This window comes from Botryllus schlosseri, chromosome 15 (assembly GCF_051294905.1).
Source record: "Botryllus schlosseri isolate E-star chromosome 15, Bs_hap1, whole genome shotgun sequence".
Classification (NCBI taxonomy): Eukaryota; Metazoa; Chordata; class Ascidiacea; order Stolidobranchia; family Styelidae; genus Botryllus; species Botryllus schlosseri.
Window position 1 is genome coordinate 3,606,049 of NC_137250.1, and position 19,355 is coordinate 3,625,403.

Here is a 19,355-nt window from a genome sequence, read left to right on the forward strand (position 1 = left end):
CACGCAAGTAGGCGCTGTATCGCTGACATATGCGTAGAACTGCTCACTACGGAAATAATTGCATAGCCTTAGTTTATAGTTACCAGCCAAAATAGAGAATAGAGTAACGAATTGATAAGATGCAATACATTACCCATTTACAAATTGATATGATACAATTCGAGCATGCGCCAATGGTTGAGAATCGACTGCATAAACTATATTCGAATTCAATTTCAATAAAACAAGAGGTTTTGTTTAGGCTAGAACATAGAACAGAAATAGACATTCTGCTATAAAAACTAATATACTATACTAGTTTACGACAGCGTAAGCTTCGATCACTTCGTTTGCGGTCGATTTATTTGTGAGAGAACAACGGAGGCTCAGTAAAACGCACGTTCATTGAATTATTAGTCGCTCTCACGGGTTACATCTTACATCAGCGTTTCACGAACAATCCGAACATATGCAAGATAGAGTGATTTTTATCAACATCGATTACTTGATGACTTGAAATTGACTCGTGAATTTAGCTCCGAGTCACGAGTCAATCCACATTTCTGATACGCCGAGTCAAGTCAAGTCAAGTCATTTTAGCAAAGTGACTCGAGTCAAGTCAAGTCATACGAAAAAGGTGACTCGAGTCTGACTCGAGTCAAGTCATGACTCGAGTCATCCCAACACTGGTACAAGCGGATGGCTATGGCGACAGGTATAAATGTCGAGTGAAGAATTGTGAAATAACGATTAGCGCCCGTTCCGAGTATGGTCATATGAGAATAAGATAAATTGAACTTAAAATTCTACCTTACACTTAATACAGATACAGAAAGCTGCCGTTACCAGAAACGGCAAAGAACGGCTCGGTTATGATACATATCAGCAGCTGTTGATTTTAACCATCGTAATGTTTTATTTGACGAGTACAAAATTTCAAATCTTTGTCCGGTGTACGTACAATATATACGTATACTACATAGATAGGCCTACTGCTCGCCAAGCAGCAACGGTCAAACTGTGTAATACGGCTCTTCAAGATCAACTCGAAATACGTAGCAAGGCTCCCGGTAGTCAACGCGTACCACAACCAAATCCACACTTGTATATCCTTCAATATATTCGTTGACTAAAGCCAAGGCGCATGAATCTTCTTTTTGCAGTGGAAATACGGAAGTGATACGGTGAACTAAAAGTTACACAAATTCAGAATCAATACTAGCCTACTGCGTCCTATCTAACAATGCAAATCTTACCAATTTATTCCGGCAACAATCCTACACTAACATCATTGATCTTAATTACTAATTCTGCCTGTAAAAAGGTAAACAATTACTAAATATGCCAATTAAATAAGAAACACGGCAGACCAAGAGCATGGCTTACATCAGGATCACACGCGTGGCTCGGTACTTCTAAACAACGATGGTATGCTATCGTTACATTCCCCCCTAGAAATGACTGCATTTCTAAATAACATTAACACCAAAAATCAAACAGTTTAACAGTAAACAAAAAGGCTCCTCGTCGGGCTATAGTCCCGGTTCTTCTGCCTTCTTCAGTAAAATCAACTTCTGAATCGGTCGCTCCAGAAGCAAGGCATCTTTCGTTCTTCTACCCTTAGAATCAAGAGCGGAGTTTGCGACACGACACAAAACTCTGCGAACATGTCCATCTTCATTCGGGTAAACCTTGTCGACTCGAGCCATTTTCCAACAGTTTCTGGGACTGTTGTCATCAACGATGATCACAATATCATCAACTTTCAAATCACGGCGGGTTGAGTTCCACTTTGGACGTTCTTGTAATGATTGTAAATACTCCTTCCGCCATCTTTGCCAAAATTCATTCGATAAATGCTGAACACGACGCCAACGTTTCCTCAAATACATGTCAGGTTTCCCAAATATTCCGGGTGGTGGTAACACCAATTTTGTCTTCATAGTCAAAATATTGTGTGGAGACAAAGGTATAAGTCCATCTGGATTTGTCAAGTTCTCCACAGTCAGCGGCCTGCTGTTCACAATATTTTCTGCTTCCACCATGAACGTGTGAAGCGAATCTTCATCCAACTGATGACCATTCTTCATCAACAAAGACGAAAGAACAGCTCGACAGCTACGAATCTGTCTTTCCCATACTCCTCCTTGATAAGATGCTGAAGGCGCATTAAATTTGAATGGAAAATAATCACACTCGTCCATCAAAAGCGACTTCTGAATTTTATCATGATTCATCAGCTTATAAGCTTGCTGTAACTCTCTGGATGCCCCAACAAAGTTAGAGCCTCTGTCACAACGAATTTGACGTACCGGTCCATTACGACATACAAAACGACGTAAAGCATTCAAAAAGCTATCAGTTTCCAAACTGGTGGCTACTTCTATGCGGACAGCACGGTTGGACAAGCAGGTAAAGAGTACACCATACCTTTTCAATTCTTTGCGACCCTGCTTGATGATCCATGGTCCAAATATATCCAAACCGCAATAACTGAAAGGTGCCTCCACTTCGATTCTGTCGGCTGGCAAATCGGCCATCTTCTGCTGCAATACTTGTCCTCGCAGTCTGCAACAGGTGCAACAATTCGAAATGCACTGAGAAATCATTCTTGTTGCTCCAATTATCCAAAATCCTGCATTTCGTATTGTATTTTGTGTGATTCCACGTCCTTGATGTTTTGTATTCTCATGGTAGTGTTGAATTATAAGTTTTGTCAAGTGATGATTTTTCGGTAGTATGACTGGGTGTTTCAACCCTTCTGGTAAACTTGACAAAAGCAATCTACCTCCAACACGAAGCAATCCATCTGAATCCACGAACGGGTGCAGTTTGTACATACAGGAAGATTTCTTTACTTTCACACTCCTGTTGGTACTTCCGTCACCAACATCCACACACGTTTCAATGTCCTTCAATTCTTCTTGGAAAACATCATACTGCACCAACTTGATTACGCAACATTTGGCTTTGTTCATTTCTTGCACTGATACTGGTGCCCTTATCTCATCATAATTGGGTGAAAGCTTACTCTTTCTGGCATCCAATTTGATTTTCCAATACTTGATAAATCTTTTCATAACCGCTGTGAAAAGAAGAACTTTCCGCCACGATGAATGATAACACATCTTTTCAAGAAGATCTGGCAACTCAACTTCTCCTTTAGTTGTCAAAACAGTTGCTTTCCTAACTTCTGGATCTTCTTCATTCAACGCAGAAAATTCATTTGAGCTCTTTGAGTCAGCAGGTAATGACTTCCACAAAAAACTTGGACCATTCAAATACCGGCACTGATTCGTCAGTTCCTTTGCAGTCAGTCCTCTCGATGCATCGTCAGCAACATTATCCTTTGTCGGCACATGAAGCCAATCGTTGGTCTGACTGTGGCTTCGAATTTCTTCCACACGATTCGCAATGTAAGTATGGAATCTTTTAGACTCATTCGAAATATATCTCAAAACAACTGAACTGTCTGTCCAATAAGTTTCTGTCAGATGCTCATATTCCAACTCGTCTTGTAACATCTTTCCAACACGCACAGAAACCACAGCGGCAGTTAATTCCAATCGCGGTACTGTCACAAATTTCAAGGGTGCCACTCTCGACTTTCCAATAACAAAGGAACAATGGATATTGTTGTTGTCATCAATAAGACGCAAATATGAGCATTGTCCATATGCCGTATTTGAAGCATCACTGAAATGATGCAATTCGGCTTTCTTAATATCACCGAAACCTTCTGGCTTGAAGCATCTTCTCACTTTCAATTCTGAAATAAGTGGCCGCTCACTGATCCATTTCTCCCAACGTGGCTTTAGATCAGCTGGCAAAGCTTCATCCCAGTCTTTTTTATCCTTTACCATACTTTGGAGGATGAGCTTTCCTTCCAAAACCAGAGGAGCTAAATAGTTACACGGATCATAAATACTGCAAACAGTTCCAAGTAAACCACGCCTAGTGAAGGGTCTTTCCTTCACTGAAACCCGAAACATGAAACTGTCGGACTCAATACACCATTCAACGCCCAGGGTTCTTAGAACAGGTAGGCTGTCACGTGCCAAATCAATATTTTTCACCTCCGAGCATCTATCTTCAACAGGAATCTTACTTAAAACCTCAGTGTTGTTGGCAGCAAACTTCGTGAGATTAAAACCTCCTCTTTTACAAACTTCTTTACAGGACTTCGTCAACAATAAACTTTCCGAAATGGAATCACAGCTGGCAAGAATATCGTCCACATATGAACTTGATATTATCACTTTGGCTACATCAGCACCAAACTCTTCTGCATTGTCCTCGGCAGTCTTCTTCAGAGCAAATATACTACAGCCAGGTGACGAAGAAACACCAAATGAATGTACAGTCATTCTGTATTCTACAGGATCCCTGCTCGTATCTCCATTTTCCCACCAGAGGAAGCGAAAGAAGTCTCGATATTCTGGTTTCAGATGAACCGAATAAAACATCTGTTCAATGTCCGCAGTGAAGCAATACAATCCTTTACGGAATCTTAACATGACTCCAATTATGGAATTCGTCAAACATGGCCCTGGAAGCAAGAGATCATTCAGACAGTCTCCCTGATACTTAGCACTTCCATCGTACACAACTCGAATTTTATTCGATTTCGTAGGATGGTAAACTCCATGATGAATCTAATACCAGGTCTGTCCAGGAGTCCCGCGATCATCTTTCTTAACTTTCTCAGCATAACCTTTACTAATGATCTTCTCCATGAACTCACAGTAGTCATGTTTATACTTCGGATCTTGAGACATTTTCTTCTTCACTGCCTGCAATCGTTTGATGGCAAGTGGTTTGTTGTTACGAATTTTCGGCTCATTACGAAATGGTAACGGTAGCTCATAATGTCCAGTTGCCGTCTTCTCTATTCCATTTTCACAAATTTTCAAAAACTTCTTGTCTTCTATAGATATTGGCTTGTCTGAAAGGCTTGCTGACATGATGCCAGGTTTTGAAGAAATTTCTGAAAAATCCTGTTCAAAGCATTTCAGCACCGTCACTGGATTAATCAATTCTTTGGTCTGATGAATTGGCACAAAACTCGAATTGTTAACATTGTGACTCACAATGCGATTACAATGCAGAGTGCTTGGACATGATTTTGTTACAAGGCCAACTATACTCCATCCCAACACTGATTTAATAGCATAGCTGTTGGACTCTTTATCAGTGATAACTTCCATGGGACTCAGAGCCTCGATGCAATCTGTGCCAATCAGAATGCCAACATCAATATTGGAATCAAATTCCACACATTCACTCATTATGCCTTGGTACTTAGGGCAATCTTTGATCATAGACCTTGACACTACTTGTTCAGTGCTTACGGGTATCTCATCAGTAGAATAACACGAAGGTAAATCAATATAAGGTCCGCCCAATCCTCTCACTCTCAACCCCTTTACTTTTCGAGCCGCAGCCATAGTAACGTTATAAAGAGTAGTGATACGAAGATTTACCTCATGTGATTCAACATCAAACATGTCCATCAACTTCTCAGAGATGAAGGTGCAATCACTGTGTTCATCCAAAGCACAATACGTTTTGATCTCCTTTTCTGGATGCAGCGCATCTTGAATCCAAACCGGCACGATTCTTGTCGACTTGACCCGATCTATTCCAGTCATGAGACAATTTGCGGAACTTGTCTTCTGCTTACTTGTAGCAGGTCTTGACTCTGGAGTAGATCTGTGCATAACTTCTGTGTCGGTACTGTCCCTATGGAGAACTGTCGGGTGAACCTTGTTGCATACTTCACATCTGAGTCTATGTCTGCAGAACTTTGTGATATGATTCTGCTTTAAACACCCGAAACAGAGTCTGTTCTCACGAAGGAACTGAATCTTTGCTGAATATTCTGCATCTTTGAAACTGGCACATTTGAATAATCCATGTTGTCCATGACAGTAGAGACAGTTCAATTCCTTTCTGGATTCACTTCCAAACTTAGGTGCACTCTCTTGCTTAACATCGCTGTCGACCTGGTCGCATGAATTCGTAGCGAATGTACGTGCACTTTTATAATCCTTCTTGTAAGGAGCGTGAATCTTCCTGTCCTCTGCCACAATCTGGTTCAAGATAGCAGTGCCATAAACAGGCTGCGTAGCAACCTTTGCTTCCTTTCTGACATGATCACATAACATCAAGAATGTTGCAGAACTGGAGAGAGCCATTCTATTACGATTACATTCATTTGCTTCAGCGACAAAAGAATGAACATTAGCAGATTCCTTGGCTTCTGCAATGATTCTGGACCAATTATCCCTCTGAGCTGCAGACAACTTAGATACAATGCTTTGATTGACCTTCTCATCATTTATAGACAAGTACTTAGAATTTGTCATCAAAGTCTTGCAGCTGGTCAGGAAACTTGAAAATTGTCTGAGTCCCTTACCTCCATCTGTCGTAGAGATCACAGGCCATTCTAGTATCTTCATTCTGTAACTGTTGGTAATCGCATCAGGATCTCCATACCAATCTTCCAAAATTTGCTGTGCTTCATTGTAACTTTCTGTGGTTGGATTCACAAGAAACGTATTAATATGCTGATTTGCTTCTCCTGCAGTGTATTTATTCAAGTAACTCAGTCGTCTACTTGGATCCTTCACGTTTCTTTCAATTAATTCTGTGAAACGAGTCTTCCATACAGGATACTCCAATATGTCACCACGGAATACCTTCGGTTCCTCACATGGCAGGATCGGCACAGATCTCTGATACTGTTTACTCGGCTCAACAGGTGAATCAAATTCTAGAGATTCCTTGCGAGCAACAGGACGCGATGCAATCAACGGTTCAGCAAACCCAGCACAAGCAGCAGATGGAGAAAACGGTGTCGACTGTGGGTTCAATCTAGTAACTGATGGTAATAGAGTACCTGAAATTTCGATTGGAACAGGAGTCACTTGCAATGATCTGGATGCTGGATTCAAAGTCGGCTTCGGTGTAGGAACCACAAGCGGATTCATAATCTCCATTGCTATATCAGGTCCATGATCAACATCTGCTAGGATCCGTTCTCGGACACGAGCTTTGTCCCTTTCTCTCTGCAACTTTAAATGCTCCATCTGTTGCTTAATCCTGGTTTGAGAAGCATCAAGTTTAGCACGTAATCGTCTGTTATCTGCTTCCAATTCCTCTTTTTTCTGTTCTTCTAACACAAGCTTCTGGCTTAATTCGTTTTCAGCTGCTGAATACCGTAGGTCTACATCTAACGCAGCTCTTTCAGCAGCTGCTTCTGAACGTTGTTGCTTTATTGAGGAAGCATTGGACCTACAAGAACGTATTGAACGTTTACCTTTGGACGAGCTTGAACGGGAGGATCTCATGGAAATTGAATCTGATTCTTCTGCTTCGACACGATGGATAGTTTCATTTATAGAGTTCACTGCTTCATTGTACCTCTCATTTGCTCGAGCAAATTTACTATTTGCATCTTCAATCTCATCTGGCTCAATAAGCTTAGTCACATACGTCTGATGAGCATCAGAAAATTCCTTGAAAGCATCAGTCAGTTTTATTTTTCCTTGTTTAAGTATGTGTAGCTCGGCTCCTGATACCAGGCTTAGCACTTCAGTGGTCGTCTTTGTTAGAGCCAAACGTGTTGACTTGACCTTATCTCGGCACATAGCAATAGCATATTCAGTACCTTTTTCTGTTGGAGTTCTCTTGCGTCCTTCTTGGACGTCTGCTTCAGACACTTCCTGGTTACTTGTTCCCGCTAATTCACTAGAGGGAATTGCATCTTCAGGTTCCTGACGGGCAGAAGCCTCTGTAATTGGATCATCACTATCAAGCATTTCGATTCCTTCCTTACGGCTCAATAATGATGTCTTGAATCTTTACAGTATAACTCCACCTTCCTTCGGAGAGCAAAACCTTCACCAAGCTTAGGCTGACTTGAAAATGTCCACTATTGTTGTGAATTGTTCACTAACAATATCTTGTTCACTATAGATTGTTCAGTAAAGTGTTCCCTAAATTGTTCACTAATACGGCTCTTCAAGATCAACTCGAATTACGTAGCAAGGCTCCCGGTAGTCAACGCGTACCACAACCAAATCCACACTTGTATATCCTTCAATATATTCGTTGACTAAAGCCAAGGCGCATGAATCTTCTTTTTGCAGTGGAAATACGGAAGTGATACGGTGAACTAAAAGTTACACAAATTCAGAATCAATACTAGCCTACTGCGTCCTATCTAACAATGCAAATCTTACCAATTTATTCCGGCAACAATCCTACACTAACATCATTGATCTTAATTACTAATTCTGCCTGTAAAAAGGTAAACAATTACTAAATATGCCAATTAAATAAGAAACACGGCAGACCAAGAGCATGGCTTACATCAGGATCACACGCGTGGCTTGGTACTTCTAAACAACGATGGTATGCTATCGTTACACTGTGTTTAACTAAGCATAACCAAACATCAATACATAAATTACTATTTGAAACTATAGGCAGAGTGGTGATTACTATCTTACTGCGAGGTAGTGGCGTCTGGAGTGTATTGATAACCTGATCTACAGCATGGCTTACACTGTTCTAAAAATCACACAACAATGTACATCGAATATATATTTACTACGTGTGAATACTTCTTACGCAAGGAATAGCAAAGCTAATACTTCTGACGTAATAATGAGCGGTGGCGTTTTAAAATCAACCGTTTGCGCTATCAATAACGTGGTATAATATCTCTCCCGTGTTCACGAATGTTCGGTTATGTCATTTTCATTGTACAAATAAAAAGTAATCGTTCTTTCACAAAGAAATCGATTAGATATGTGAAGTAGTCGATTACGATTACGATTACTTTGGATTTTTTTCGAATGTAATCGATTGCGATTACGATTACTTGAAAATGCTGTAATCATCGTAATCGATTACGATTACTAATCGCGATTACCCCATGTCTGATGAAGAAGTAGGGTCTGGATTTCGCTAGCAATGACATGAAATCAGGCATTAGCAGTGTTGCAATAACCAACAACTCATGCATTCGCAGTAACGAGTCGCAATAAAGGAAAAACAACTGCAATATTCCTGCATACAATGGGGGGACTACCCCAGGGGAGACTACACCTGAAAATGAAAACAAAATGAAAAAAAAATATTTTTGTTAGTATTTGTACTATTAGATGTTATCTTTCATCTACGCAAGTTTCATAATGATTGGATAAGCCTAAGTGTGTCAAATTTAACATTTTATGATCCTATCCAGTGACTGCACCCCCTAATTATCAACTCACCGCGCAACAACAACCAATATCCCGAGACCCTGGTCGCAAGGCTTGATCATTACGATATTCTAGTGTTATTTGAGATATCTATGGTTTGATCAATGATGCGTTACACGGATGTAAACAAACCAGATGCAGAGCTCGGCGCTTGTAGTTTGTGGTTCGTGTGTGCTTAGAAACCGGGTTTGGTGACTGGTTTTCGACAATAAAATGATGAGATTGAAGACTGTGAGACTCCGGATTAGACCTTTACATATATCACAGTCTCAATCTATGCTATGGGGCATGGCATGACACAGAACACATACAAGCAAGAAGCAAGTATGGCATTGGGTTTTGGTACTAGCCACTCACGTTTCATTGTCGACTACCGGAGCAACTATAGCAAATCGTGTGAAATCATGAGGGAAAATGGATTTTAAAGACTGGAAATCAACTCGCTCAGATCACTGCAACAATGAATAACGCTATCAAAACCATAAAACATGAAAATGCTGAAGGAAATCATATACTACTGGGGCGTTTCATTGTACCAACTATGCTAGAATTGAAGTTTTCATAGTATAACTGTTACATTTATGTGTTGCGAAATTAAAGTGACTTTTTCTCGAAATTTTGATTTTGCGTAAGTATGAGTACTAGTAACAATTTTTGAGGCAGAAAAAATCATCCAATCAACTTGAAAATTTGAAGATTGACATATATTGGGATGCTCAACACAATAAAAGATTTGATTTTGGGGTATTGGTAAGGGGTCAATCCGTATTTGCCTGTGGAAGTCAAAAAATGCCATTTTTCCGATTTTTTCCAAAAAACACGATTTTTTTTGCATGTTACCCTTTGTTGGGCCTAAAAAATCTTTTATTGTGTGCATTAGATCTATTTTAATCCATAAAAAGCATTGGGAAACAAATTCAGTGAAAAAGTTTGGTGTGAAAATTTTTCCTGGAAATTAGTCTGAAAAGTAACAAAATTTGATCAAAATCAAAAAATCCTTGATTATATCACACCAAATTTTTATCAAATTTAGAATGTCCACCAAAGCACCTTTTGTCTGAATTTCAACAAGATTGCTCCATTAGTATTCAAGTTATAGGCGTTTAACTGATTTTTCGATTTGAGGGGTAGTATCCCCCCTTATGGAGGCAAAATTACGACCGCCATCCCTCCATAGGGGGCGCTAAAGCGGTGAGAATCGTTCATTATCGCAAATTCTTAGTCAATTAAAAGTAGAAGTATCTAATTCCAAGACATGCTAAAGCTAATTCAATTTAAAAAAGAAAATGAATAGTTAAGAAATGTACTCGGGCAAGTACTTTTTACAAAGTAATAGATTTGGCGTGGGTGTCAATACTATTTTTAAAATCGCAAAATGTATCTTCGGAACAAAGAAAAACGACTGTTGACAATAAAAATGATTAGATTTTATGATAATGATTGGATTTTGTGATATGATTTTATGTATACAAAATGGTATTCTCTATAACCAATGATATATATACAATGATTGGAAACTCCAGTGAGCTCTGCGTTTGAGCGCGTCGCGAGTCATGCTTCACCAGCGGTATGAAATCGATGTAAACAAACGGTTCGCCAGCAATATTTCTTCGGGAACTGGCGTTAACGTAGTGAAATTTTTTTATCGAGACCTCTTTTGCAGGTGAAATGTGTGCATATACTGTACAGGTTTTGGCCAATACCAGTAGCATGGCTTAATATTCAGACGAAACTGATGTACCAGTGTGCCTACGTGATGAACATTGTGATCGGAGGTGGTCTCGCAGTATCAAATAAAGGTGGATACGTCATAGTAAGAGGTAGAGCTGGGATCAGGTCACTATCTTCAAGCCATTGCAAATTTTTAATCAAGTCATGAAGTCATTTCTAAATTTTTCCAGTATATTCAGGCAGGTTCTAAAACTGACTCTGAAGTCAGGCCTTCTGAAGTTGTGAAAGTAGGCAAAACCTACTTAAGGATATCGCAAAAAGCATCACGTAATATTAGTCATTATTCCTCTGTTACGGAGATTCATCTTGTGATTCGAATGCTCATATATACAATTGACTAAAAATATTTTTGTTTGATACTTATCAGGAGTAATCGTCAGCAGCTTGTAGATACAGTATACAATTGACTAACAGATGTATACAAAGTATAGTCTAACTCATTTTTTCATACTACTCGAGTACTTTTCAGACCGTTCATTTTCTGCTTCAACAAGTAGATTTCAATATCCAATTGACTAAGAAACGTCTGCAAAACTTAGTCTTAACCTACTTTTTCAAACTACTTCATGACTACAGTTTACCATGATATGATGGTATATCTTATAAGTGTATGTGTGCGCAAGAGCGACCCACAATAGGCAGAAAGTTCCTGCCACTGTCCACGTCAGGTTTGATAGACTTGTGCACAGCCAATGATATATAAATGATTGTTCACAGCATATGGGCTACTTTGTATAGACTTTAAATTGTAATGTTGTCCATGTCCAGTTTGTCAACTCTTACAATCATAGTTGACTTGCAAGATGGTGACTTCGAAGAATGGGACGGAATAGAGACTATCTAACAATCCCCTTCACTCAACAAATTTCCGAACTTACACATCACCATCTATTCCCTCAACGGTCGAGGTGATCATGAAGAAGTTGATCGAATCCGAGCATCATAACAATGTGTCATCGGATGGGTATTACAGAAATAGGATTTTGAACAGCTTAAATACCCCACCTCTTCATGGACTCCTAAATGCGCTGATACTAGTCGTGACTAAATTTCAATGAGGATACCAACACCATAATATCATTGAGAATTTTATACAGGGTATGGATATTTCATTTACTATAACACTTGAAAACTGCATAAACAACTTTCGTTATCATGTCAGACTTGTTGTCATCTAAATTCAGAATAACAAGAACCAAAATCCTATTCAACGGAAAGCATTTAAGTCAAGTCAATATGTAGCAAAAAGGGATTTTCATGTTTATGCAAATTACAATATCAGATAAATCGATAAATGTACTGTGTGCATCTATTTTTGTTGTAATTTATGAAACTGTGCTGTGCTATTATGAACAATCGAATAACTGTACCTAATAGTTGATAACGTCAATGTTTCTTGTCACGTAACAAAAATATATATTCTCAAATGTTATTTTTTCGAGCATTCTTATTCTCTCTTAATGACAATAACAGGACAGCAGCGATTTTACATGACGTTGAACATCGGAGGGCATTGAAGCATCAAGTACCATGGCATTTGAACACTAGTATGTTTCAAGCCTCTTTAGAAATCAATTATTCTTTGAAAATTACCATATCGCAGGTGCGGCCAGATTTCCTGATCAGGCTATAAATGATTCCAATAACGGATCAAGACTCAATCTCTTGGTGATAATGAGGTAGTCTGCTCGATGGATTGGCAAAAATGTCCGTATCAAATTTATCATTGTTGTTGTTTTCTTGTCTCTTTGATAAGCTTCCCTGCTCACGAATTTCGTTGCTGTTTCTGCGGCATAAGAATATCTCCAGTTTTGCAGTGGCGGCATATCTTTTTCCAGCTAGTACAAGTGAAGCAATATTATCTAGAATGCAATATGGCTTTAAATGGCAGTTGTAGCTGAACTTGGTTGTCATATTCACAAGGCACACGAAATTATCCACAGATTGCATTGTAGTGTCGATCTCTTCACCTCTCGCACTCAAATAATATGCATAGTCTTTCAGCAAGACTATTTTTCTCTGCATCAATCGATCCAATGAGTATCAATCCAATCCGGCACCAATCGTCAAAGTATTATTCATTTTGACTACAATCTTTGGAAATATCTCAATGTCTGAAGCAGAGTGGAACATGACATGGTTGCTTCTCATGGACTGCCCGGCGTGCCAGAATCCCATAAGATAATGATTTGCACTTTTATTAAGATCCCTAAATTCTTTTCAATTTCCTCGCGGTTGTGGGTTGCTTCGCGGCTGTTTCAATACACGAACAATCTTTTCTTGAAAGTTAGAATGGACTATAATTTATAAAAAAATGTTAATAACGGTCCTGTAAAAAATTTATGCATTAGACATTTACAGGATGGGAATTTGTTATGTCACAGTTTTGCCAGTCAACTACCATTGAAATCAAGTTAAAGATTCAATCCGTGAAGTATTTTTCGTACTACCGTATATGCAATATATATGAGAAATGTGCATATTCAAGAGAGATATTTTGCATTGGAGGATTGTGGAGTTACATTGCTGGAAAAATAACCTGGGTAATTGAGGCAGCAGCACATACAAATGCAAGTTGATGCTCATGCTCAGGTCATAAAGCGTGATGCAAATAGCGAAAAGTTATGAAGGTTATACCGGGGCCTACGATAACTTAAGTTATACATGAAATACCATATACGTACACACTATACCATGACGAAGGTTCAAAAATAATTTCCTGACCTTTCAATGAATAAGACGCCATAGAATGTCGCTCGCAAATGCACAAATCATCTATTTTGTACAATCCTTCCAGCTATCAATCTTAACGAGTACTCCTTGTTAATTTTCAAGGTTTACATGCAATTCATGGGGAACACTTCACAACGTGTAGTTTATATCAAAGAAGTGCCAAAACGTTTACCAGGTATATTTTGAATCAATGGGCATTGGTAGACGCTTTCGGACACCCCGGTGTGAAAGATTCAACTATTGAGAGGTGCACGACATATCACGCCAGGTCGATGTGAACGATACCAACTATGGAGTGATTATCCTCAATGTCATTCTAGTGCATTGTTTTGCCGATGGAATATTGATCGGAACAATGCCGATTCTCATCATTGATGTGGATTCATCGGCCTGGCCCCGTAAAAAGTTATATATGTTAGCATTTTACCAATCAGTACAATGATAGTTTCCGGTTAGTTCCGACTTTATATTATGAAGGTACAATCGCTATATTGTTCTATGGTTGCCAGTGAACTCGGCCCTTGGTGAATTCGGCCCCACAATTTTACAATATATACTATATAAAACAACTTAGTTGCTCACACAATTATCGTAATCAACCATTCTCTTTTAAAAAATCAGGTGACATAAATGCTGCCAGAATATTTTAAAATCCTCTTTTAACAATCCTTCTAGGTTCTGCACATCTATATTGACGCTCACCCACAGTAACTATTAATTTTTTAGGCTGTGTCGTACATCCATGGTTGCAACCGATGCTAAAATGCCTCATAGCTAGTCGGTACTTCGATAAATGTGCATTGTTAAAAGTTATATTACATCCTAGTATGCAGCACTGCCTCACTATGCGCAAGAATCCAACAAAAACTAAACCAATTGGGGAAAATCAGTGAATTAGTACGCCAGAAATGTCGATTGCAGCACTCCCCCACAGTCGACATACCCAATCCCGTACCTCTACTCAAGCATATCCCGCGACGGACTGATTTCGCCGGGAATCTATCTTATAGCGTTAAGGGGCGTGGCAGTTTCAAATCATTGTATATATATCATTGCTATAACTTACAAATTCCCCACTAAAGTAGTTTGTTCTAACTCGTGTTTGTAATTGTTTATTTTAAAATTGCGCTGGTACTATAGTACCGTATGTTTCAAAGTTTATTATTGTTTCCATTGTTACGATGCGGACTTCATGGTATGTAATTCAGATTGCTACGTCATACTTTGCCTTTTGGTTTTGCTTTCAAGTCTGTGTAAATCCCTTTAGTGTGCCGCAAACTCTTGAAAAGAGACACCCGAAGAGTCTTCGAGTTCAATAAATATTTTATTACAATGGATGTTGTATTGAAATGATTAGAGCACTTTTCTAAAACATATTTTGCTACCATGATAGAGGAGCTATTCCGTTGGGTTACCATACGTCCTCCTTTTTCGGGTTTTCGAAAATGTCCTCCGAGGACGCCTAAATGTCCTCCGTTTTGAGATTTTGTCCTCTTTTTGAGGAATTTTGGTCAAATTCATAGCAAAATCCGACTGAGATTCCGCAAATCATCACCGAAGTGACGCTCCGACTGGTATTTCGGGAGCGGAGTGGAAAGGTAATTTTTTTTAGTCAATCACCTGATAAAGTGAAGGAGAAATCGGTATTTTGGGCGCTGAGCGAGAAAGTTGACCTTTTTTCAGTCAACCGATTGCGAAGTAAGAAAAATTGCCCAACTTTTCAGGATTTTCCACCGGTGTTCTAAGTTTGAAAATTTTGACAATGTGTCCTCCTTTCCAGATTCCAAAATATGGTAACCCTACTATTCCATCAAGTTGAAATGATAATTTCAGTTTCAAGAGTTATATATACCAAACCCTAAATTGCCTTTTATTCTTAAATAAAGTCAAACTCTAAACAATTAGTTGACTTGCAACTGATAATTAGAAGTTTAGGTACTATGAAGGCACATCCATTTGTCTAAGTACTGTACACCCGTACTGCTGCTATGCAATGATATTACCTTATAGTAGAAAACCTGGTTGAATCCGGCTATTCTTGATCAGTCCGTATATGAGATAAAACCGTTCAAAATTTCATAATGAACGGTTTTGTCGCTGGAGATTAAGAAATTCGGTCTTACAGTTGTCATGTCATTAGTTTCATTTGGCTCATGATTTGAATAAGGTCGGGAACGTATTTCGAACTTACTTGAGCTCTTGAAAAGAGGTGTACCCGCAATTTAGCTCGAATAAAAGTCAAGATATGATCTTTCTCAAGTCAATTGTCCGTCGTCCCGTCGAGTTGCTCTCCAAAATCCTAATCAATCACTGCTATAGACTATAGGACAATCTGCACCAATCATGTGTCATGGTCTCGGTATATTTTGAAGTTTGGCGTGTTGAAAAGATGCAGAATTTACTGTGTATTTTAAATACAGGAAAATATAGGCAAACTCTATGCAACGAATTTCCATTTGTTTACCAATGTAATTGACTTTGAATTAACATCTGCTGCAGTATATTTCAAGCAGTTCTGCCGGCTGTGGTGAATACAATGCTATTTCGGATATTGGGAAATCCTCGGGTGTTGACATTTAGAACGTACATTTCTGTGAGAGCCACATCGATATTTTTCGAAATTTAGGGCAATTAGCATGTACATTTCAAAGCAAAATCAGCAGTTCTAGACAATAGTTAAAGTGCAAATATACTATATTTTATTCAATCGGACGATTATTTCAACAAATCCACTTTCTAAGCAATCTGTGAAACACGCGCGAGATCAGTCATCCCTCATTTGTTCTCGGGCAGTCACGGACTCTTCAATCAGTTTCCTTTAACCACATTAGTATTAATTGTTAAGTGATATCATTTAGTTAACATTACTACTCATTCTAAAAACCCGTGGACTCGGTAAATTTTACCACCGACTCCGACTCCTGAGTCTTAAAACGTACCGACTCCGGATCCGACTCCGACTCCAATCCCGACTCCAACAATATTACCAATTTACAGTGACGTTTGAATGACTATCATGTAACATAAACATATGCAAACATATGATTAACGAGGGCATGCAAGATTGTTTCATTGTGGCACAGCTTGAATTATTCGCTATGCATACAAGATTGCCTTTTTAAATGTCCATCATTTTTTCATATTTTATCAGTTTTCATAACATGGACTCTCTAATAACCTATATAATTAAAATGTAGATAAAACAATCGAAGTGTTGCTCTTATGTATGAATCAGCAACTCATACAGAGATGCATCTTACTAGTCTACATGCACTTAGTCAAGTGTTCAAGGACTAGGAATTACGGCCTTTCTTAATCATTTGTTCGACCCAAGCAGCTAAGCTACACTACAAATATTTTTAATTTTGTCAAGTGGAAAGGAGCGTTAGGTTATATTTTCATCAATTTTACAACCAGACGATATGTTTGGCTCTGTCACAATATCATGGTATAATTCCAAAAATTGAATCAATTTGAGACTGCATCGCGAAGATGCATATTGCTTCTTTCTTCCTCTATGCAACTGAATTGTAATTTGCAAATAATTTCCAATATAAATCTATATCAGGGGTGGCCAACCTTTTCGGTCAACGTGCCATATGTGATTGGTGATCAGAGTAGTCAAGAAATCTACTCAAGTAGAAGTAGAAGTGGCGCCGAAAAAAATCTACCCAAGTACGAGTAGAAGTACTTATTCAATAAGCAACCTAGAACTACTTGAAGAAGAAGTAGAATTGACTGGCTTTAAAAGTACTCAAGTAAGTAAGTAGTCATGAAAACGATCCTAATTCGTTCACAAGGATTGTAAAAAGGTGCAAATTGAGCTATGCGATTGGTGTCGAGCTTGATTCATATTGATGCATACCAGCAGGTATCCAATTTTCGATAGGATAAGTATTCATCCACATCATGGGATGAAAATGATAGTATTGATCTAGAAATGCGATGCTAATCCTCTGTTTACCCGAAAAGCACGTTTTAGAAAATAGCATGGTATGGCACCATTCCCCATATTATAAGGCCCATAGTTCAATAGAAGAGCAATACGGAGAAGTTGTATAGGATACGGTGTAAACACTTTGCGCAATTAGTAAACGTTAATAAAAAATACGGTGGACCATAAAAATACCATATTGTGTAGCTTTATTTCCAGAAATTAAAGGCATTACTACACTTGCTTTTATACTTCAACATGTAGGCCTATATTATCCAGATAAAGGAACTGATAATAATTATAACTCAAAGTATATGATACTGGGAATTGAAAGTGAAATATAAATACTACTTCTAAAAGCAGAACATGTATTCCATGTTTTTAGTCCAGAAAGTTTCGAAGGTGGTATGCTAAAACAGCTCTAAAACTAAAAAAAAGTCAGAGTTCACTTTTACAGATTTCGACACGCCATGGACATGCTAGATTACGATATGACAAGTAAATGCTAGATTGCAAAACATCAGCTTTAAACGTTATGATGAGCCATATATACTGTGACGAATTATTTGATATGGGCGAAGGGCGACAATGCGGTGTGAACGAAACCACGCCAACCCTCTACTTGAATTATATTCACCTATAATTTCGTGAAATCATACTGATCACTCCGTATCCAACACTGCGCGCGAAGCGCGACGAAAATTCTATGCTTTACTAAACTTTTGTGAAAATTAAATGTTGATACTCCTAGAAAACTGCCCCGAAATTCCTGAGGCTATCTTCCTGATTGGAAGATTGAACTACTTCTACTTGACAAACTGACAAACTGAAAATAGTGAAAAGTAAGTAGGTAGATCACAAAATATTACGAAGTAGAAGTAGAAGTAGCGAAAATCAGATCTACTTGAGTAAGTACCAGAAGTAGAGGAAAACTACATAGGTACTTCGAAAAAGTAGAAGTACTTCGTTACTGACCACCTCTGTGATTTACGAACCATTTCGCGGGCAACTTGAAAGTTGATAACCTTTTTTTGGTCGCCCGATAGGAACGAACCGAATTAGGTAACATTGAAAACAAGAGTTAATATATGACTACGCTTTAAAATTGATAACAATTATGTCATGAAAACTGTAACTGCAACTGTACAGTGTGCAGTCATGCCCTGGTTGCGCGACGCACGAAATATATTCAACGGTAATGAATGAATTCGATAAATGAATGTATTACTTGTAAATATGGGGGGTTGCCTCTGTATAGCAATCGGGTCATTTGGCAGGACAGGATTATTTGGCGTTTTAGACATGTAATATCGACGGTTTCGGTGAACATGCCTCTGCCATTTTGTGCAAATGTTTCATCGCCGACGATCTCGCTTCGAGCGCACAAGCGAAGTTGCATGTTGGACGACACGTTATCTCCTAATCGCGAGTATAATTGGACTCAATTTTGTAAATTACTCGTATTTATAATTTTCAGAAGGGGGTTCAAATACTGAATGCAAGAAATCTAGTGACAATGAATCGTGCGAAGTACCGAGAAAAATTTCAACTCAAATAAATCTTCTACGGAACATTCTACTTTATGGTCATATATGAAGATATGCGATGAAGGAGGTTGGCCCCTGGTTACGCCAATGCGTCGAAACTGATGTTTTAGTCATCATCAGCTTTCGCCGTCAGGCTAATCAAATTTTGTTTTGCTTTGC

General features: G+C 38.7%; 2 protein-coding genes across 2 annotated transcripts; both read right to left on the minus strand.

Annotated features, from left to right (window-relative positions):
- Positions 1-1,002: 1,002 nt before the first annotated feature.
- Positions 1,003-4,521, minus strand: LOC145457285 (uncharacterized). The gene is made up of 2 exons (XM_080335472.1): positions 1,236-4,521; positions 1,003-1,168 (listed from the first exon to the last, which is right to left on the minus strand). The coding sequence occupies exon 1, from the start codon at positions 4,494-4,496 to the stop codon at positions 1,512-1,514; it is 2,985 nt and encodes a 994-aa protein (XP_080191598.1). The 5' UTR covers positions 4,497-4,521; the 3' UTR covers positions 1,003-1,168; positions 1,236-1,511.
- Positions 4,522-4,618: 97 nt separating this feature from the next.
- On the minus strand, positions 4,619-8,408 carry LOC145457284 (uncharacterized). The gene is made up of 2 exons (XM_080335471.1): positions 8,226-8,408; positions 4,619-8,158 (listed from the first exon to the last, which is right to left on the minus strand). Exon 2 carries the CDS (start codon positions 7,800-7,802, stop codon positions 4,635-4,637), a length of 3,168 nt encoding a protein of 1,055 aa, XP_080191597.1. The 5' UTR covers positions 7,803-8,158; positions 8,226-8,408; the 3' UTR covers positions 4,619-4,634.
- Between the last annotated feature and the right edge of the window lie 10,947 nt (positions 8,409-19,355).